The sequence below is a fragment of the Dendropsophus ebraccatus genome, chromosome 10, assembly GCF_027789765.1.
Source record: "Dendropsophus ebraccatus isolate aDenEbr1 chromosome 10, aDenEbr1.pat, whole genome shotgun sequence".
NCBI lineage: Eukaryota > Metazoa > Chordata > Amphibia > Anura > Hylidae > Dendropsophus > Dendropsophus ebraccatus.
The window spans coordinates 11,515,835-11,538,855 of record NC_091463.1 but is presented as its reverse complement, the minus strand read 5'-3'; the positions used below and the strand labels follow the sequence as shown (position 1 = coordinate 11,538,855).

Sequence of the window (23,021 nt, the reverse complement as noted above, 5' to 3'; positions counted from 1 at the left end):
GCGGCTATGGAGGAGCCGGACCCCAGTACTCGTTCTTCCTTAGTTCCAGGACACACTAGCGGCCATGAAGGAGACCGACCCCAGTATTGGTTCTTCCTAAGTTCCAGGACACTAGAGCGGCTATGGAGGAGCCGGACCCCAGTACTCGTTCTTCCTTAGTTCCAGGACACACTAGCGGCCATGAAGGAGACCGACCCCAGTATTGGTTCTTCCTAAGTTCCAGGACACTAGAGCGGCTATGGAGGAGCCGGACCCCAGTACTCGTTCTTCCTTAGTTCCAGGACACACTAGCGGCCATGAAGGAGACCGACCCCAGTATTGGTTCTTCCTAAGTTCCAGGACACTAGAGCGGCTATGGAGGAGCCGGACCCCAGTACTCGTTCTTCCTAAGCTCTAGAACACTAGAGCAGCTATGGAGGAGCCGGACCCCAGTACTGGTCCTTCCTAAGTTCTAGGACACTCCGGCGGTGGCCATGAAGGAGCCGGACCCCAGTATTTGTTCTTTTTAAACTCCAGGACACTACAGCTCTGGGCATGGAGGAGCCGGACCCCAGTACTGTTTTTTTTCATAAGTTCCAGAACTCCACAGCAGTGGCCATGGAGGAGCCGGACTCCAGTAATCGTTCTTCCTTAACTTCAGGACTCTACAGTGGTGGCCATGGAGGAGCCGGACCCCAGTGTTGGTTCTTCCTGTGATCCAGGACACCACAGCGGCCATGGAGGGGCCTGACCCCAATACTGGTTCTTCCTTAGTTCCAGAACTCTACAGCTCTGGGCATGGAGGAGCCAGACCCCAGTACTGGTTTTCCCCTCTCCCTTCCCCCTCCTGGGATCCGCTCTCAGGTACGGTTAGTTAATCGCCACCAGATGACGGTACATTCCTGTGAATGTGGGATTATTCAGGAATGTCGGCACAGATCTGGTTTTCTGGGAATTTTCTTTTTTCTCTCCTTTTTTTTCTCAGACATCTGATGGTGATAAAATCCTTCAAGCTAAAACGGGGGCTCCTTCTAAGGATATTATAAAGCAGTTTTATGGGCAGCTGCCTACAGAGTGCTGACCGCTAACAGCGTCCTGATGGCTGCCAGCCCCCAGCAACTTTCCCACATACTCAGGGTTCTGTGTGTCCTCACAGACGGGCTGATCAGGATCTAGGTGTATCGGAGACTCATGTCGGGTCATGTCAGAGACAGCCAGAAAGCAGGGAGAGGCTAATATTACACGTACGGAACCAGAAAAACCCGCAAGGCAGACAGGGAGGGAGAGCACCCCGTAACAGTGAGTGAGGCTCAGAGACCGAGCACGGATATATTTAGCTTTAGGTAAACGGCAAAATCTATTTCCAGCATCAGAGGAGGAAGAAAGAGTCATAAAGAGCAGGAATAATAAACAGCGTGAACCGTGCGGAGGAACCCCGGCTATAAGACTCCCTGCGGGAGACCGCAACAAGGAGGATCCAGACCAGGACAAGGGCCTCAGTGTCCTCAAGCCAGGAGACTGATCGAATATACCCCGAGTGTCAGCGTGTCACTATCCTGTACCCCAAGTGTCACTATCCTGTACCCCACGTGTCACTATCCTGTACCCCAAGTGTCAGTGTGTCACTATCCTGTACCCCAAGTGTCAGCGTGTCACTATCCTGTACCCCGAGTGTCAGCATCATTATCCTGTACCCCAAGTGTCAGGATGTCACTATCCTTTACCCCAAGTGTCAGCGTGTCACTATCCTGTACCCCAAGTGTCAGCGTGTCATTATCCTGTACCCGGAGTGTCCCTATCCTGTACCCTAAGTGTCATTATCCTGTACCCCAAGTGTCATTATCCTGTACCCCAAGTGTCATCATGTTATTATCCTGTACCCCAGTGTCACTATCCTGAACCCCAAGTGTCACTATCCTGTACCCCGAGTGTCAGCGTGTCACTATCCTGTACCCCAAGTGTCATTATCCTGTACCCCAAGTGTCATGTTATTATCCTGTACCCCAAGTGTCACTATCTTGAACCCCAAGTGTCACTATCCTGTACCCCGAGTGTCAGCGTGTAACTATCCTGTACCCCAAGTATCAGCATGTCCCTATCCTGTTCCCCAAGTGTCAGCGTGTCACTGCCCTGTACCCCAAGTGTCAGCGTGTCACTATCCTGTACCCCAAGTGTCAGTGTGTCATTATCCTGTACCCCAAGTGTCAGCGTGTAACTACCCTGTACCCCAAGTGTCATTATCCTGTATCCCAAGTGTCACTATCCTGTATCCCAAGTGTCAGTGTGTCACTGTCCTGTACCCCAAGTGTCAGTTAATATGAATGGTTATCTAATACTGGGGCGCAGACTGCATGGACAAATGTAACTGGACTATTCCATCATCAGGACGAGTACATAAGCTACAGATATGGAGCCCTGACTTGGCTCTGTATACTTCATAGCATTAGGAGCTGAGGGATCCCTAGGTGATAGTTTAGCCCTTATATTTATGGTGGTTACTTACATGTAGGCTTTGTAATTGTTTCCAATTTTCTGGATGCGGACATCGTACTTGGCGTCAATAAATGGTTCAGAAGTGGCGTAGGTCTTTGTCAGGGCGACCACACTGGCGATGTCCTGGAAGTCATATTGGTTGTCCACCTTCACCTGGAACAGGTAGGAGAGCACATGTTACATGAGGGGGCCCCCAATGACACGGACAGTAGTGACTGACTAGACTACCTGGACACTGGGACAAAACACTCACATTGTTGTGGTGACTGATCTGACAAGGGGCCATCTTGGTCACAATATATATTTAATCCAACAATGTCTAATACTTCATCCCGATTCATTTATTACAGTATTTGGGTTTCTAAATGTTATTTACCTGCAGCCACCACTAGGGGCAACAAACCGCATTAATACTACTGTATACAGTAAGCTCCCCAGCTCCCCCTAGTGGTGACTGCAGGCAGACAGAATTTCATTGTCACTGTCAAATTTTGTTATTGGTCGAGTTTTAAGCGTTTAGATCCCCCGGAAATCACTAGAACAAAGTGGGGGAAAAGCTCAGCTATGCGCTTCTCTCCCAGTCTCTCTCGTCTGTAGAGTCCCTCTTGTGCAAGACAGAGAAATAACCGTCTAGCCAAGGGTTTCTCCCGTCTCCATCTAGCAATCGGTGAGGATCTCTAGGCCCAGGACCAAATCAATCGATAATTCTGAGCTGGTGACGGTGAGGCTTTATGGGTGTAGATGAAGAGGCGCAGGTCTGTCAGTGGTAATATATCAGGGTGTTGATAGATAGGCAGCATCCTTACCCATCCTAAAGAGAAGGCTACACAGAGCAGCTGATTAATGGCATTGCCCAATCGGGGAACTCCCAGCTACTTCCTACTGAACAATCCAACCCTCCAATATTAAAGTCATTCTCCCCTGATAGTTACTTATAGGTCAATAGGACACGTTACACCGGTCTTCATAGGGAATACAACACCTCAATGGTTTCTTCACAGGAAATGGAAGAGAGGTGAACGAAGGTCAAATGAATGAAGAGGAAGAAGGTGACCGGTGGGTGCCTCCTCTGTGAGGCCTCGGGAGGACGTCACAAGTCAGATTGTGTAATATATATAGCCAGCTGGTGACCCGTGTATCCCTCACACTGCCCTGGGGCTGACCTGCAGAGCGTCACTCACCTTACCCATACCGGAGTGAGCGTGGCCCATCTTTATCACCACGGGGAACTTGGAGGCAGTGAGCTGTAAGAGAAAACACAAGTGATGTAAGTCCTGTAGTAACAGACGTCAATCCCTGACATTACATCTATTGTCAGTATAATTATGTAATATCTATTGTTCTGTCATCGGCCATTCCAGGCTGGGGAAAGTAACAGCAGTATCCTCATCCACCAAAACACCACTGACCCATCAAGGCCCGGACCCCATAACACTGTGATGTGTCCCCCCAGAGCTCAGACCACATAGCCCTTTAGTGTGGCCCCTTGGACCTGGCCCCCATATCCCTGTGATGTCCCCTGTAATATAGGCACATCTTGTAAGGTGTGAGGTGCGGCCCCCATATCCCTGTGATGTCTCCTGTGGTATCAGCATCCTGTAAGGTGTGAGGACCCTATATCCCTGTGATGTCTCCTGTGGTATCAGCATCCTGTAAGGTGTGAGGACCCCATATCCCTGTGATGTCTCCTGTGGTATCAGCATCCTGTAAGGTGTGAGGACCCCATATCCCTGTGATGTCCCCTGTGGTATCAGCATCCTGTAAGGTGTGAGGTGCGGACCCCCTTATCCCTGTGATGTCTCCTGTGGTATCAGCATCCTGTAAGGTGTGAGGTGCGGACCCCCTTATCCCTGTGATGTCTCCTGTGGTATCAGCATCCTGTAAGGTGTGAGGTGCGGACCCCCTTATCCCTGTGATGTCTCCTGTGGTATCAGCATCCTGTAAGGTGTGAGGACCCCATATCCCTGTGATGTCTCCTGTGGTATCAGCAGCAGATCTTGTAAGGTGTGAGGTGCAGACCCCATATCCCTGTGATGTCTCCTGTGGTATCAGCATCCTGTAAGGTGTGAGGTGCGGACCCCCTTATCCCTGTGATGTCTCCTGTGGTATCAGCATCCTGTAAGGTGTGAGGACCCCATATCCCTGTGATGTCTCCTGTGGTATCAGCATCCTGTAAGGTGTGAGGACCCCATATCCCTGTGATGTCTCCTGTGGTATCAGCATCCTGTAAGGTGTGAGGACCCCATATCCCTGTGATGTCTCCTGTGGTATCAGCATCCTGTAAGGTGTGAGGACCCCATATCCCTGTGATGTCTCCTGTGGTATCAGCATCCTGTAAGGTGTGAGGACCCCATATCCCTGTGATGTCTCCTGTGGTATCAGCATCCTGTAAGGTGTGAGGACCCCATATCCCTGTGATGTCCCCTGTGGTATCAGCAGCAGATCTTGTAAGGTGTGAGGACCCCATATCCCTGTGATGTCCCCTGTGGTATCAGCAGCAGATCTTGTAAGGTGTGAGGTGCGGCCTCCATGGACCCCACAGAGACTGAGATCTGGGGAATCTGGAGGCCGAGTTACCACATTGATCTCTTTGTCATGTTCCCCATGCCTGCTCTGCGGCCTCAAGACATTAACCACTACTATTAGGGGGTCTTGCTGCCACAAAGGTGTGTATAATGGTTAAGTAGGTGGTCGGTGTCCCCAGGTTAGTGGTGCACCCGGCCGTCCACATGATGGAGAACGTGATTCATTAGACCAGACACCTTCCCCCATCGCTCCAGGTCTGATGCCATTGTAGACACTATCGGGGAGGACAGGGGTAAGATGGGCTCTGACCTGTGGGGCACCATACACAGCGGCTGCCATGTCCTGTGTCATCTCCTTTCTATCATAGACAGCAGGGCATTTTTCAGCAGTTTGCTCTACAGCAGCTCTTCTGGGGGATAGGACCAGACAGGCCTGCCCCCCCCCCCCCCCACACACACATCAATGAGCCCTGGACCCCATCAGCTGGTCTCTGGTCGTCCTTCCTTGGACACTTTTGGTCAGTAGTGACCACTATATATCATGGACCTCACAAGACCGGCCACTGCGGAGAAGATGTGACCCCGGTGACTACACATCACTCTCCGGCCCCGGTCACAGTCACTCAGATCCTTACACCCGGCTGTTTATCCTGTTTCCAACATCAAGATCTGACTGATCTCACTTTTCCTGATATATCACCTGGACAGACGCCACTGTCACCAGGTATCAGTGTATATACAGTACACTCATATAGGGATCAGTGTATATACTACACTCATATAAGGATCAGTGTATATACAGTACACTCATATAGGGATCAGTGTATATACTACACTCATATAAGGATCAGTGTATATACAGTACACTCATATAGGGATCAGTGTTTATACTACACTCATATAAGGATCAGTGTATATACAGTGCACTCATATAGGGATCAATATATATACAGTACACTTATATAGGGATCAGTGTATATACAGTGCACTTGTATAGGGATCAGTGTATATACAGTACACTCATATAGGGATCAGTGTATATACAGTGCACTCATATAGGTATCAGTGTATATACAGTACACTCATATAGGGATCAGTGTATATACAGTGCACTCATATAGGGATCAGTATATATACAGTGCACTCATATAGGGATCAGTGTATATACAGTACACTCATATAGGGATCAGTGTATAAACTACACTCATATAGGGATCAGTATATACACAGTACACTCATATAGGGATCAGTGTATATACTACACTCATTTCGGGATCGGTGTATATACTACACTCATATAGGGATCAGTGTATATACAGAACACTCATATAGGGATCAGTGTATATACTACACTCATATAAGGATCAGTGTATATACAGTACACTCATATAGGGATCAGTGTATATACAGTACACTCATATAGGGATCAGTGTATATACAGTGCACTTGTATAGGAATCAGTGTATATACAGTACACTCATATAGGGATCAGTGTATATACAGTGCACTCATATAAGGATCAGTGTATATACAGTGCACTCATATAGGTATCAGTGTATATACAGTACACTCATATAGGGATCAGTGTATATACAGTGCACTCATATAGGGATCAGTATATATACAGTACACTCATATAGGGATCAGTGTATAAACAGTGCACTCATATAGGGATCAGTGTATATACAGTGCACTTGTATAGGGATCAGTGTATATACAGTGCACTTGTATAGGGATCAGTGTATATACAGTGCACCTGTATAGGAATCAGTGTATATACAGTACACTCATATAGGGATCAGTGTATATACAGTACACTCATATAGGTATCAGTGTATATACAGTACACTCATATAGTGATCAGTGTATATACAGTGCACCTGTATAGGAATCAGTGTATATACAGTACACTCATATAGGGATCAGTGTATATACAGTACACTCATATAGGTATCAGTGTATATACAGTGCACTTGTATAGGAATCAGTGAATATACATGAGCTATGTGTGGGCCCAGGTGGCAGTACATGTCGGGGGGCTCACATACAGGAATGGATGACATCTTCATGTGGGCTTCTCTTCATGTGGACGCTCGGCCTACGTGCGGGACCCTCCATCTGTCCGGGGTGGGGCGTCTTATTTTAGACGTCTGTGGTTTCGCCATAGGACAAAAGAGCGAGATCACCCGGACTTCATGTTTTCTTTTCCATCCACAACAATGTGACGTCCGGCTCTGGTCTCCCCCCTCTCATTTCTCTTAATCTGCCCCCGGATGGAGGGGTGAGGGAGTTTAGAGTCCGCTGGCATCAGAGAGAGTGAAGTGTGGAAATACAGGAAGGCAGAGGAGGCCGGGGAGAGGGTGAGTGGTCCCGGCCGTGCCCTCTCCCCCCCGGGCGTCTCTCCGACTCCTGCGGTTTACACTCTCTTCTTCTGTGGTCAGGGGCCGGGCAGTAACACTATGTGCCTCACATCCAAGATGATTACTAGGAACCTGACATTCCAACCACCACACTCTCTACACATCTGTATACCAATCATGTGACCCCCCCACGAGTACAGAGACCCTCATCCCCCCCACATGAGTACAGAGACCCTCATCCCCCCCACATGAGTACAGAGACCCTCATCCCCCCCCCACGAGTACAGAGACCCTCATCCCCCCCACATGAGTACAGAGACCCTCATCCTCCCCACATGAGTACAGAGACCCTCATCCTCCCTCCATGAGTACAGAGACCCTCATCTCCCCGCATGAGTACAGAGACCCTCATCCCCCCCTGCATAAGTACAGAGACCCTCATCCCCCCCACATGAGTCCAGAGACCCTCATCCCCCCGCCTGAGTACAGAGACCCTCATCCTCCCTACATGAGTACAGAGACCCTCATCCTCCCTACATGAGTACAGAGACCCTCATCCCCCCCACATGAGTACAGAGACCCTCATCCTCCCCACATGAGTACAGAGACCCTCATCCTCCCTCCATGAGTACAGAGACCCTCATCTCCCCGCATGAGTACAGAGACCCTCATCCCCCCCTGCATAAGTACAGAGACCCTCATCCCCCCCACATGAGTACAGAGACCCTCATCCCCCCGCCTGAGTACAGAGACCCTCATCCTCCCTACATGAGTACAGAGACCCTCATCCTCCCTACATGAGTACAGAGACCCTCATCCTACCTCAATGAGTACAGAGACCCTCATCACCCCCCCCCACATGAGTACAGAGACCCTCATCCTCCCTCAATAAGTACAGAGACCCTCATTCCCCCCACATGAGTACAGAGACCCTCATCCTCCCCACATGAGTACAGAGACCCTCATCCCCCCCACATGAGTACAGAGACCCTCATCCTCCCCACATGAGTACAGAGACCCTCATCCTCCCTCCATGAGTACAGAGACCCTCATCCTCCCCACATGAGTACAGAGACCCTCATCCTCCCCACATGAGTACAGAGACCCTCATCCTCCCTCCATGAGTACAGAGACCCTCATCCTCCCCACATGAGTACAGAGACCCTCATCCTCCCCACATGAGTACAGAGACCCTCATCCTCCCCATATGAGTACAGAGACCCTCATCCTCCCCACATGAGTACAGAGACCCTCATCCTCCCCACATGAGTACAGAGACCCTCATCCTCCCTCCATGAGTACAGAGATCCTCATCCTCCCCACATGAGTACAGATACCCTCATCCTCCCCACATGAGTACAGAGACCCTCATCCTCCCTCCATGAGTACAGAGACCCTCATCCTCCCTCAATGAGTACAGAGACCCTCATCCTCCCCACATGAGTACAGAGACCCTCATCCTCCCTCAATGAGTACAGAGACCCTCATCCTCCCCACATGAGTACAGAGACCCTCATCCTCCCCACATGAGTACAGAGACCCTCATCCTCCCTCAATGAGTACAGAGACCCTCATCCTCCCCACATGAGTACAGAGACCCTCATCCTCCCTCAATGAGTACAGAGACCCTCATCCTCTCCACGAGTACAGAGACCCTCATCCTCCCCACATGAGTACAGAGACCCTCATCCTCCCCACATGAGTACAGAGACCCTCATCCCCTGCATGAGTACAGAGACCTTCATCCCCCCTGCATGATCACAGAGACCCCCCCCCCCCCCCGCATGAGTACAGAGACCCTCATCCCCCCCCCCTCCCCCGCATGAGTACAGAGATCCTTATCCCCCCCCACACACACAAGAGTACAGAGACCCTCATCCTCATTGGGGGGGTCCCTCTGCAGTTAAAGGGGTGTAGACCTAAATATCTAATCTTTCCTGTACTATTGATTTATCCCTGCTTTAACTGTAGTGTTATAAGCAAGTGTCCCCCAAGAAAGCGACCCCAGACTATAAGTGCAGGTATGACTAATCGCAGTCTCCTGGTCACCGTTCACACCAGATGGACAGATTTCGGTGTAATGTCCATGGTTTCCCTTGGAAACAGTCAGCAGTCTGACTCCCCACCTGTTCTAGCTCTCTCATTCCGGCGCTGTTCATATTTAAAGGGGTATTCTGGATGTGTAAAATCATTGATATAGTGCTAGGGACGCTAAGAAAACCAAAACAAAGAAATACTGTACGTCTCCTGAGATGTCTCCTTCCCAGACAGTAGTGACGGCCGGTGGGGTGGGGGCCACAGTCAGTCAATGGCTATGACCATGTACAGTGTCCATACAGATGGATTGGGACCAAACCTGATCATTCCAGCGTGACAGGCCAAACATCCAATGTGTATGGGAGTGCCCCGACCACTACAATAGATACCGGGGAGAGGAAGGGTCCAGCAGGTTGGATTTGAATGTGTCTGATCTTTGTTCTCAATAGAGATGGAGGGGTCTGAAAGAGACAGAGGAGTCTAGAGGGGGGATAGAGGAGTTTGAGGAGAAGTATAAAGTGGGACAGAGAAGTCTTGGGAGGGCAGAAGAGTATTGGGGGGGGGAGTAGAGAAGTTTGGGGAGATGAAAGGGTCGTGCAGGAACAGAGGGGTCTGGAGGGGACAAAGAAGTCTGGAGGAGGACAGAGGAGTCTGGAGGAGCACAGAGGGATCTGGAGGAGGACAAAGGGGTCTGGAGGAGGATAGAGGGGTCTGGAGGAGGACAAAGGGGTCTGGAGGAGGACAAAGGGGTCTGGAGGAGGACAGAGGGATCTGGAAGAGGACAGAAGGGTCTGGAGGAGGACAAAGGGGTCTGGAGGAGGACAGAGGGGTCTGGAGGAGGACAAAGGGGTCTGGAGGAGGACAGAAGGGTCTGGAGGAGGACAGAGGGGCCTGGAGGAGGACAAAGGGGTCTGGAGGAGGACAGAGGGGCCTGGAGGAGGACAAAGGGGTCTGGAGAAGGACAGAAGGGTCTGGAGGAGGACAGAGGGGTCTGGAGGAGGACAAAGGGGTCTGGAGGAGGACAGAAGGGTCTGGAGGAGGACAGAGGGGCCTGGAGGAGGACAAAAGGGTCTGGAGGAGGACAGAAGGGTCTGGAGGAGTACAGAGGGGCCTGGAGGAGGACAAAGGGGTCTGGAGGAGGACAGAGGGGCCTGGAGGAGGACAAAGGGGTCTGGAGAAGGACAGAAGGGTCTGGAGGAGGACAGAGGGGTCTGGAGGAGGACAAAGGGGTCTGGAGGAGGACAGAAGGGTCTGGAGGAGGACAGAGGGGTCTGGAGGAGGACAGAAGGGTCTGGAGGAGGACAGAGGGGTCTGGAGGAGGACAGAGGGGTCTGGAGGAGGACAAAGGGGTCTGGAGGAGGACAGAGGGGTCTGGAGGAGGACAGAAGGGTCTGGAGGAGGACAGAAGGGTCTGAAGGAGGACAGAGGGATCTGGAGGAGGATAGAGGGGTCTGGAGGAGGACAGAGGGGTCTGGAAGAGGACAGAGGGGTCTGGAGGAGGACAAAGGGGTCTGGAGGAGGACAGAGGGGTCTGGAGGAGGACAAAGGGGTCTGGAGGAGGACAGAATGATCTGGAGCAGGACAGAGGGGTCTGGAGGAGGACAGATGGGTCTGGAGGGGAACAAAGGGGTCTGGAGGAGGACAAAGGGGTCTGGAGGAGGACAGAGGGGTCTGGAGGAGGACAGAGGGGTCTGGAGGAGGACAGAAGGGTCTTGAGGAGGACAGAGGGGTCTGGAGGAGGACAGAAGGGTCTTGAGGAGGACAGAGGGGCCTGGAGGAGGACAGAAGGGTCTTGAGGAGGACAGAGGGGCCTGGAGGAGGACAGAGGGGTCTGGAGGAGGACAGAGGGGTGGGGGGGATAGAATGGTCTTGAGGGGATAGAAGGGTCTGCCAGCAGCTTATTTCCCTTTCCTCCACGGGCTCTTCTATTGCATATTCATGTTTCCCAGGGGGCAATGCACCTAGGACTTCACTGCATTGAGCGCTTTCACTAGCAGCCGTCAGTGTTGTCGTTTGGTTGGTCTCCCTGAGATCAGCGATATCTCTCACCTAGCCAGAATCCTGCTCCACACTGATGAGGGGCAACACCCCGAAACAGCTGTATGTGGATGGTTACCTGGCCTTGGTTTTTCCCTTGTCATTACATTGACTTATAAGGCCACTCAATATGGTGGTTTCCTTATAGGAGCCACCCATTGGCTGGGCCCTTCCCGGAGGGATATCTGGCTAGTCCTGTTTTCCGAGACTCTTCAATGAGGCTCCACAGGCTCTTCTTTTGCATATTCGTGTTTCCCAGGGGGCAATGCACCCAGGACTTCACTGCATTGAGCGCTTTTACTAGCAGCCGGCAGTGTTGTCGTTTGGCCGGTCTCCCTGAAATCAGCGATCTGTTTCTCTAGTTGAGTCCTGCACACTAGAGATGAGTGAATACGATTCGATTGAGTAGGTATTCGATCGAATATTGCGGTATTCGAAAGATTCAAATTCAATCGAGTAGTGAGGCGAATACGCGGGAAACATTCAAAAGCCCTCCCATCGCAGTTGGCGCTTTTTTAATCCAATGACCATGCAGGGAGGCCGTGAGGGACCCTGGGAGTACGCACGCAGCCCAAAAACGGCGTCTACCCTCATTGGATAGCTAAACTACATGACCTCGAATCTTAAATACTTGACTCCCGCCTCTCGACTCCAGATGCGCTTTCAACCGAGCCAGGGAAAAATCTTGCAGCAGGGAGAGATAGGTTTTAGTAACGTTTTGGTTGGGCTGGCTTACTACAGAACCCAAACGTCCTTTTCCGAGCTAAGATCCAGCGAAAAAGTCATCACTGAATCCAAAGCACTTCTCAGTGCTAAGACATAGATGATATAACAGCAGCATCAGCAGGTGTATTCATTCCAGTACCCTATGTGTACAAGTGACTTATAGTGTCCCTGTTTAACACCACTAAGGGCACGTAAACGTCATACATATTGTTCCAGTAGCCCAGTAAAAGGCACGTGATACATACTGTTCCAGTAGCCCAGTAAAAGGCACGTGATACATACTGTTCCAGTAGCCCAGTAAAAGGCACGTGATACATACTGTTCCAGTAGCCCAGTAAAAGGCACGTGATACATACTGTTCCAGTAGCCCAGTAAAAGGCACGTGATACATATTGTTCCAGTAGCCCAGTAAAAGGCACGTCATACATACTGTTCCAGTAACGTTCGTACAGCATGATGTGTGATACGCGCGAATAACATGACGCTCTGCGGACGCACATTGGAATCATGTATGAAACACTGCGCAAGAAATACGAATGAAATGTGTGAACATTGCCGTAAACATTTGTAAAGCGTTCACAAATATTTTTCCTTCGCAACTGCGGAGAGTGGCATTATACTGCGATTTTGGGGTGTTGGGTGCACCCAGGCATGCTCCCCCTAATGTCCCAGTGTCATTCCGGAGGTGTTGGCATCGTTTAGGAAAGGTTTCATGGGGGACTTGGTGACCTCCAAGTGGTCGAATTTTGATTTCCAAGTGCCGCAAAATTTTTTCCGATAGATTATAATGGGATCGAATACTCGTTCGAATAGTCGGATATTTCACTACCCGCTAATCTCTACTGCACACTCTGCTGTATGTATATGGGATTACTGGAACAGGTGTGTAGCTCTCTATAGTCTCCGGCCATCATTGGCCACATCACGTCATCACATCACATGTCAGGATGGATGACTCACCCTTTACATTTCAAAGCCCATTTTCCCGAGCGCACACTTATGGATTTCACCAGTGACGTAACCCCATGGCTTCCTTAGCGGCCGGCGTCCTCACCCCGACTTTCACCTACATTCCTCCGCCTTGACATAATCCCGGGGATGATGGAGCTCCTCCGCCGCTCTCTAATCAGCCACTTCAATGGTGCAAAGTCAACAATGACGTGTGCACTCAATGTCAGGCCGCTGCCGGAAAGCTTCCAGCCTTACGTTATGTCAACACTCCCATTCCCAAAAGAGTGTTGGGAGATCTCACGGCTATAGACTACAGTATCTAGTATACATAGTCATCTCGCTTGTTTGGATCGGATTACAGAAGCCTGAGGGGCTGCGGTCAGAAATGACATGGTAGAAATGGAGTTATAACCCACACGCGGCCGCTTCCTGCCCGGCTACTATAATTATTTAATTAGCTGGGATTTTATTTTTAGCAGACGTGGTCTCAGGGGGGGGGATCACAGCGCTGCGGTGTACAGGACCAGGCAGCGTATGGGAAAAAGACGAAGCCCGATGGCCTGGCAAGGTTTCTATGGAAAAATTGAGTCGTCTTCCAGTTGTTGTTGTTGTGGTGTCATGTCCAGCGCAGAACTGACCAAGGTCCTTAAAGGAGTTGATCACCAAAAAAAATTTCTTTCAAATCAACTGGTGCCAGAAAGTGCCAGAGATTTGTAATTTACTTCTATTTAAAAATCAGCTGCAGTATGTCCTGTATTTCCTGCTGTATTTAAAAATCAGCTGCTGTATGTCCTGCAGGAAGTGGTGTATTCTTTCCAGTCTGACACAGTGCTCTCTGCTGCCACCTCTGTCCACGTCAGGAACTGTCCAGAGCAGCAGCAAATCCCCATAGAAAACCTCTCCTGAACAACCCCTTAAAGTCATGGCTTATGCTAGTAATAAAAGAATGAGAACAGCCCTTTAAGTCACAACGGCAGCCATATTGGTTGTTTCCCAGCACCAGATAAAACTAGGAAGCAACCCAATGACTAGGATCTATTGTTATAAACATTTTCCCGTTTCTTAGATGGGGTATCACAGGAGGCATGATGGCAGCCATATTGGCAGTCACCCAGCTTTCCCGGCAGCAGCAGCAGACATGTGTGTATTATGTGTCCCCGCCACTGACCCAGCCTGCAGTAAATGATGTGGTCTTCTCAGGAAAACATGTGAACGCCTTGAAGTCCAGACAGAGAGCGTCTGTGAGAGGGCTGAGTGCGTGCCAGCAGAGCGAGGCGTTTATCAGCAGAGAATGGCGGTGACAGATCCACAGTATACAGTATACAGATAGAGATGGGGAAACCCCAGAAAAAGACCGGACGCTCTTCATTACTGGTAAGAATGCAGCTGACGTCACCACAGAGCACGACTCGTGTACATTTCACTTTCTACTTCTATATGCGACCTCAGCTGCCAGAAACATCACATTACTGTAAACTGGTTGTCACTGGTTATGGGAGTGACGACACTAACCGCCTGGAGGAAACCAGCAATAGACTGTGCATGAGGGGGATGCTGGTAATCGGCCATAGACTGTGCATGAGGGGGGTGCTGGTAACCGGCCATAGACTGTGCATGAGGGGGGATGCTGGTAATCGGCCATAGACTGTGCATGAGGGGGGTGCTGGTAACCGGCCATAGACTGTGCATGGGGGGGGGGGGTGCTGGTAACCGGCCATAGACTGTGCATGAGGGGGATGCTGGTAACCGGCCATAGACTGTGCATGGGGGGGGTGCTGGTAATCGGCCATAGACTGTGCATGAAGGGGGTGCTGGTAACCGGCCATAGACTGTGCATGGGGGGGGGGGGGTGCTGGTAACCGGCCATAGACTGTGCATGAGGGGGATGCTGGTAACCGGCCATAGACTGTGCATGAGGGGGGTGCTGGTAACCGGCCATAGACTGTGCATGGGGGGGGGGGTGCTGGTAATCGGCCATAGACTGTGCATGGGGGGGGGTGCTGGTAACCGGCCATAGACTGTGCATGAGGGGGCTGCTGGTAACCGGCCATAGACTGTGCATGAGGGGGGATGCAGGTAATCGGCCATAGATTGTGCATGAGGGGTATGCTGGTAACCGGCCCTAGACTGTGCATGGGGGGGGGGGGGGAGGGGTGCAGGTAACCATGGGGTGGGGGATGCTGGTAATCGGCCATAGACTGTGCATGGGGGCGGGGATGCTGGTAACCGGCCATAGACTGTGCATGAGGGGGATGCTGGTAACCGGCCCTAGACTGTGCATGGGGGGCTGCAGGTAACCATGGGGTGGGGGATGCTGGTAATCGGCCATAGACTGTGCATGGGGGCGGGGATGCTGGTAATCGGCCATAGACTGTGCACGAGGGGGGGGGGGGGACCGGCCATAGACTGCACTGGGGGGATGCTGGTAATCGGCCATAGACTGTGCATGGGGGGGGACGGACCGGCCATAGAATGCACTGGGGAGTTGCTGGTAATCGGCCATAGACTGCACTGGGGGGGTGTTGGTAACTGGCCATAGTTAATGATACGGGAGTCAATGGAGGGAAAAAATGTCATTCCTTACACTTGTTTCTATGGCAAAGACACCATTAAAATCTATATATTTACTATATTAAAGCCACTCTTGAACCTCTCTAGACGCCAAGGCTATACTGAGCGCCCTGTTCCATAACAAGGACTACACATACGTAGATAGCAGTGAAGTCAATGATCCTGGAAAACCATTTCCCGATCTGTCATCTTCAGAGAGGGGCAGCTCTGGACCCCTTGACTGTTCCTGCAGATGCCAGGCCAATAGCCGGAGGTTTAGCCATTAAGATGATGGTATCCCTACTCAGCAAACAAGGGGCTGCTACATACGCACGTAGGATCAGTCTTTAGTGGATCCCAAATTCATATGTTTCTGCGACCAGACTCCAGATTCTTAGTATAGAACAATAGTTTAAGACCATTTGGTTTCTGATGAAGACCATGATCTGATGAAGAAACCCGTCTGGTTACAAAATGCGTTAACACCACATATTGTCCTCGACCTAGACATCATGATGTGACTCCTGCACACATTTCCTTGAAGTATCCCCCAACAGTCAGCTGAGCCCCGGGTACAGAGAGGTTGGGGGCCAGGAGATATTTTGGTTATGTTGGAGAACTAAGTCATTGGCCCTTACTCAGGTGAGCACCCTCTCAGTACATTTTCAGTCGCCAGAGGTTATTGCTGTATGGGCGGCTCTCCTTATATTCTGTACTGGTTCCTGGTTTGAGACAAACACTCTGACTGTGGCCCTATTCTCCACAGCTTTCACCACTGGCTGGAGATCACCACTGTACTGTGACCAGGGCCATAAAGGTGCAGCTTCCTCTGGGATTTTTCCAGTTACGGCTTGGTCTCCACTGAGCCATGTTTACACATTTCCTGGCAAGAGAGCGGGCGCCATTCCTCACCAGTTGGAGGAGAGCCCGGGGGCACACTGTGACAGATGCCATACATTAAGACCATACGGCTTCACACTACAGGGGATCTGCAATTCTAATAGTCAGTCTCATGGCTGCGGCTCAGAATCTAAAAATAAACCCACAGAGGAAAACCTGTGCGTCCGTATTATGGAGACGTGATAACATGGCCGACATCTGTAATGTAACATATAGGCGCCCTCCATGGCTGAGAATGACGTATGGTAAAGGAGGATTCTACTGATGTCCCCAAGTATGGCTCCTGGCTCCAGTATGTTCCTAGTAACAATAGCTTCACCCACACCCGGCCGAGTTGGGTTTTTACAGGATGCCCCTTCTTTTTTGACTTCCTAACATTGACTTCATGGTTTGTATGGATCCGTCTTTTACTCTTCCTCTGTTTGCTTTTGCTCCTCCATCCATAAGGCCTTTTCCTACTATGTCTAGCATCAGACTTGGCACCCGGCATCAAACGCGTCATTCGGCGTCAGATGTGGCGCCCAAAATCAGACATGACACCTGGCATTAAATGTGACATCCGGTGTCAGACGTGGCACCCAGAATCAGACATGGCACCCGGCATCAGACGCGGCACCTGGCATCAGACACGGCATCTGGCATTAGACGTGGCACCCAGAATCAGACATGGCACCCGGCATCAGACATGGCATCCGGCATCAGACACGGCACCCGAAATAAGATCCGGCATCACACACAGCATCCGGCACTAGACACGGCATTGGTCATCAGACACGGCATTGGTCATCAGACACGGTGTCCGACATAAGACACCACTTCAGTCTGGTTGTTCCTCCTTTATGTAAGATAAGACGAGCACACACGAGGACACAGGAGATTTTGCGTTGGCCATCCGGGGAGCTGGGATGGAGTTTCCCAGTCTGATGCTAACCATGTAGCCTGTGTTTCCAGATGTCTTCCATAGTCTGCTACAGCGATGATACTGGTTACTTCACAGATCCAAAGCTTCATCACTACTCGTCCATCGCTGGGTTCTGATCTTTCTCCTTTAGGTTGGTCATTCCTAATGCCAGGCCATCTTATATTCCAGGGATGGGAATCTCCATTCCTCCAGCCGTTGCAAAACTACAATTCCCATCATGCAAAGCTTTAGCTATCCAGGCATGATGGAAACTATAGTTTTGCAATGGCTGGTTCCCCATCCCTGTTATACTCCATTGGTCCAATGATACTGCTGGTGTCCTTACGAGGTGCTCTCCGCCATACTGTCGACAATATGGACACTGCCACCATCTTTGGCAGAACTTCTAAAACGCCTACAGTTCTCTGTGAAGCCGTCACTGTATGTACATGTAATGGATTAGGAGGCACATGGATGCCTGACATATAATCCATCAGTAAGTGCGCACATATGGATTACCCAGCAGGCACCAGGGCAGATTACCTGACTGGGTCACTGTGGATGACCGGAGCCATTTCCCAGCTCCCCGTATGAGATCTCTTCCTGTTTTGAAATCTCTGACTAATAGGGAAGGCGTCTGGTTCTGGGCTCTTGGCCAATCGTATCACAGGAGGGAGGGGGACGGGGACGCTTTAAATTCCAGCCGTGGAATGGAGAGAGATGCAGCAGAGCTGAGCTCCCGACCCGTACACATCTCTAGGATCCAGGTAAGCAGCAGCAGCTCTCCGCACCTCGGGGTGACCCTCTGATGTTTTGGTCGTGTTGCCCGATTTAACCCCTTCCGCAGCCAATACTATGCATTGATTAACTCTTTACCTGCTAAAGCTCCAGATCTCCATATTCTCCCACAAAATGCAACCGGGGCAGAAAAAAAACTCCAAACCCCTTATGTGCCAAAACTCTGCACAGCATCTTAACCCATCACCTGCTGGAATGCTGCCCAACTGCTTAACCCATGCACCGCCACATGTAACCCAAGCCTTCCCATAGCCCTGGACCACAAGATTCTGACTCCCAGCATAGCTACTCCAACCATGATCCGGCTGAGCCCTGCACAACTGCAACCATTATCATTCTGAGCCCTTCACAACTACTGCAACCATTATTGGACTGAGCCCTGCACAACTACAACCATTACCCTGATGAGCCCTGCACAACTACTGCAACCATTATCCAGCTGAGCCCTGCACAACTACTGCAACCATTATCCGACTGAGCCATGCACAACTACTACAACCATTATTTGACTGAGCCATGCACAACTAGTGCAACCATTATCCTGCTGAGCCCTGCACAGCTACTGCAACCATTATCCTGCTGAGCCCTGCACAGCTACTGCAACCATTATCCGGCTGAGCCCTGCACAGCAAATGCAACCATTATCCGGCTGAGCCCTGCACAGCTACTGCAACCATTATCCGGCTGAGCCCTGCACAGCTAATGCAACCATTATGCTGCTGAGCCCTGCACAGCTACTGCAACCATTATCCGGCTGAGCCCTGCACAACCATTATCCACACCAAACTGGCAAAACTTCTGACTATTTTAACCCCTCATCTCCCAGACTCGAGATCCCCATAGTAATGCAAGATTCTTCCATCCACAATAACAACTTCCAGGACCCGACCCTTGTTAACCCTTTTGCTCCCAGCACCCAAAATAACATAAATTATAGCTCCAGCGTGTCAAGGCGTCAACTCATTTCCTGCCGAGACCGCAAACACTATCATTTAGCTTCATCTCGTGTCCTTTCCTCCCTGAGTCTTCTAGAGAGTAGGGACCCCTTCCTCCCATGTCTTCCCAGTATATAATCCTGTGATGTATAACCACCATCCATCTTTATTTCTGCAGACAGGACCAGTCTCCGAGGTGCACAATGTTCTCCCTGGTGGTTCTGATGCTTGTGGGCTGTTTAAGCAGAGAAGCCTGGTCCTGTACGTGTGGCCCCCGTCACCCCCAGACCGTCTACTGCGAATCGCCTATCGGTAAGACGAGATGTTCTGCACAAAGAGTCTCTTATGGGGAGAAATATTCTGTGCACCAAAACACTGCGAGCCGACAGGGGGAGGAACAGTGACGCTCATTCACATCTGCTGGATAACTTAGCGAGAGAGTGACACCACATCACAGGGTCATAGGAAAGTGTGCAGAGCATGCCCAGAGAGCGGGGGACCCCCCGGACCACCCACCACACACAGCCTGCAGTGTTATATCCTATACTGTAATATATGTGCTCAGCAGAATAGTGAGTGCAGCTCTGGAGTATAATACAGGATGTAACTCAGGATCAGTACAGGATTAGTAATGTATGTACACAGTGACCCCACCAGCAGAATAGTGAGTACAGCTCTGGAGGATAATACAGGATGTAACTCAGGATCAGTAATGTAATGTATGTACACAGTGACCCCACCAGCAGAATAGTGAGTGCAGCTCTGCAGTATAATACAGGATGTAACTCAGGATCAGTAATGTAATGTATGTACACAGTGACCCCACCAGCAGAATAGTGAGTGCAGCTCTGGAGTATAATACAGGGTGTAACTCAGGATCAGTAATGTATGTACACAGTGACCCCACCAGCAGAATAGTGAGTGCAGCTCTGGGGTATAATACAGGATGTAACTCAGGATCAGTAATGTAATGTATGTACACAGTGACCCCACCAGCAGAATAGTGAGTGCAGCTCTGGAGTATAATACAGGATGTAACTCAGGATCAGTAATGTAATGTATGTACACAGTGACCCCACCAGCAGAATAGTGAGTGCAGCTCTGGAGTTTCACAGTGCCTAGAGATGTCTAATCCTTATACTGTCTATCTGCAGTCTTCCGAGCAAAGTTCGTCGGACAGAAAGACTGCGCTAAGCGAGAGCAATGGACGGAATTCGAGGTCAAAGCCACCAAGGTAGGCCCGCTGCTATGAATGCCAGACTGGTCTGTGCCCTCCAGCAGCACGGCTATATACAGCACTGCAGGGGAAATATCTATATACTCACCACAAATATTGGGGGCAGAAATCTGCATGTTGGTTAATTCTGCTCCTGCCGGCGGAGCGTCCGTCTCTAGGGGCCGCGCTATGTGCTTCACTGTTATACAATTCTAGAGAAAACATATTAATGTCCAGGAGAGTAAAAATGGCGTCAAACCTAGGAACTGGAATTGCACGTTACGGCCTGAGCCGCCTTCTTCGTGACCGCTGACATTACACACCACAACGCCGCAGTGACGCAGTCTATATAACCTGACAGCATCAGGCTGTACACCGCCAGGCTGCTATGTATAGTTATATATCTATGTTCTTTATCATCAGATTTTCAAGGCTCCTAAAGATCTCGATGACATCCAGTTCGTGTACAGCTCCAGGATAGAGAGTATGTGCGGCTACAAACACACTTCTACTAACAAGAGCGAAGAGTTCCTGGTGGCCGGTCAGTATAGCAGCACGCTGCCCCCTACAGTCTACTGCTCATACATTCTACTATGGCAGCCTCCTATCAGAGCCACCAAACCCATCATCCCTCCATAGAGGACACAACACCCATCATCCCTCTATAAGGACACAGCACCCATCATCCCTCTATAGGGGACACAACACCAATCATCCCTCCATAGGGGACACAACACCCATCATCCCTCTATAGGGGACACAACACCCATCATCCCTCCATAGGGGACACAACACCCATCATCCCTCCATAGAGGACACAACACCCATCATCCCTCTATAAGGACACAACACCCATCATCCCTCTATAGAGGACACAACACCCATCATCCCTCTATAGGGGACACAACACCCATCATCCCTCCATAGGGGACACAACACCCATCATCCCTCTATAGGGGACACAACACCCATCATCCCTCCATAGGGGACACAACACCCATCATCCCTCTATAGAGGACACAACACCCATCATCCCTCTATAGGGGACACAACACCCATCATCCCTCCATAGGGGACACAACACCCATCATCCCTCTATAGGGGACACAACACCCATCATCCCTCTATAGGGGACACAACACCCATCATCCCTCCATAGGGGACACAACACCCATCATCCCTCTATAGAGGACACAACACCCATCATCCCCCTATAGGGGACACAACACCCATCACCCCTCTATAGGGGACACAACACCCATCATCCCTCTATAGGGGACACAACACCCATCATCCCTCTATAGGGGACACAACACCCATCATCCCTCTATAGGGGACACAACACCCATCATCCCTCTATAGGGGACACAACACCCATCATCCCTCTATAAGGACACAACACCCATCATCCCTCTATAGGGGACACAACACCCATCATCCCTCTATAAGGACACAACACCCATCATCCCTCTATAGAGGACACAACACCCATCATCCCTCTATAGAGGACACAACACCCATCATCCCTCTATAATAACCCCAATATCTATAGAGGACACCAATCCCCATCATCCTTCTATAGTAGCCCCCAGTCTATACCCTGACCCTCCCCTTTGCCTCCATACAGACCAGTTTCCCCCTCTTCATCATCTCTCGCTTCTCTCCGCACAGGCACCATAATAGAAGACATGGTTTACATCACCTCCTGTAGCTTTGTGGTGCCATGGGCCCCCCTGTCCTTGGGCCAGAAGAGGGGCTTTCTGCAGGTGTACGCCAAGCACTGTAACTGCCAGGTAAGACCCCCGCTCCCGCCCCCACTGTTATCTATATGGGCTTAGACTCCTATAGTGCAGGGCTTGCTGGGACACATAGTGCAGGTCACCAGTGTGGCCAGCTGGAATAGTTGCCCCTATGGGAGATGCTTACCAGCCTGTAATCCATCTCTCATTGGAGGCTCAGGTCTCCAGTGACCCCCTTTAAGCCAGTTCCCCACTAGCAGGAGCCCCCTCCATGTCCGCCGTCCTCACTGTCCTCCTTGTATTCCAGGTGAAGCAATGCTTCGGGCCATGCTCTCTGGACAACAACCTCCAGTGTCTATGGACTGACCCCCTGATGAGGAAGAAGTCGCTGTACGCCAACTACCAGTCCTCCACCTACGCCTGCATGTACAACGGTGAGGACATGTGCACCTGGAAGAGCCTCAAGTCCAGAGTGTACAGCGCCACCACCACCGTCAGCAACACAACCGCGTAGGAAGAGCCACCACATCACCGGCCCACAATGCACCACTCCTGACCCTTACCAAGAAATCGCTCATCTCTGCCGGTCACCATCCACCCTGAGCGGGCAGCGGCTTATCACACAGCCGGGGATGGCAGCCCCACCGCCCATACTGAGCGTCACTCCTCAGCCAATGCTGTAAGCACCTTGTGCTGATCACTGAGTTTTACTGCTTCACATGTAATGGACTCATTGTTTAATAAATATTTTTAGATTTTTTTGTATAAAGATCTGATGTTATTCCCACGTATACTGCACAACATGGCCGACACAGCAACTAGCGACACCGGCAGCCCTGCTACCTGTATATAGTAGGCTGTATTATAGTAGTTA

General features: G+C 50.7%; 2 protein-coding genes across 5 annotated transcripts in view; one reads left to right on the top strand and one right to left on the bottom strand.

Moving 5' to 3' along the window:
* SYN1 (synapsin I) overlaps window positions 1-23,021 on the bottom strand; it is a 73,629-nt gene that overhangs the window by 10,026 nt on the left and 40,582 nt on the right. For all 3 annotated transcript variants that reach the window (XM_069943528.1, XM_069943530.1, XM_069943531.1), the window contains exons 6-7: window positions 3,654-3,716; window positions 2,483-2,625 (exon numbers count right to left, since the gene is read on the bottom strand). In XM_069943528.1, the coding sequence (XP_069799629.1) occupies window positions 2,483-2,625; window positions 3,654-3,716 (206 nt within the window). The remainder of the gene's footprint in view (window positions 1-2,482; window positions 2,626-3,653; window positions 3,717-23,021) is intronic.
* Window positions 14,370-22,916, top strand: TIMP1 (TIMP metallopeptidase inhibitor 1). 2 transcript variants are annotated; one of them, XM_069943533.1, is made up of 6 exons: window positions 14,370-14,482; window positions 19,371-19,504; window positions 20,347-20,426; window positions 20,832-20,949; window positions 22,080-22,201; window positions 22,455-22,916. In XM_069943533.1, the coding sequence occupies exons 2-6, from the start codon at window positions 19,396-19,398 to the stop codon at window positions 22,659-22,661; spliced, it is 636 nt and encodes a 211-aa protein (XP_069799634.1). In that variant the 5' UTR covers window positions 14,370-14,482; window positions 19,371-19,395; the 3' UTR covers window positions 22,662-22,916. The 2 variants fall into 2 exon arrangements, with proteins under 2 accessions (XP_069799634.1, XP_069799633.1); XM_069943532.1 differs by lacking the exon at window positions 14,370-14,482 and adding an exon at window positions 18,126-18,226.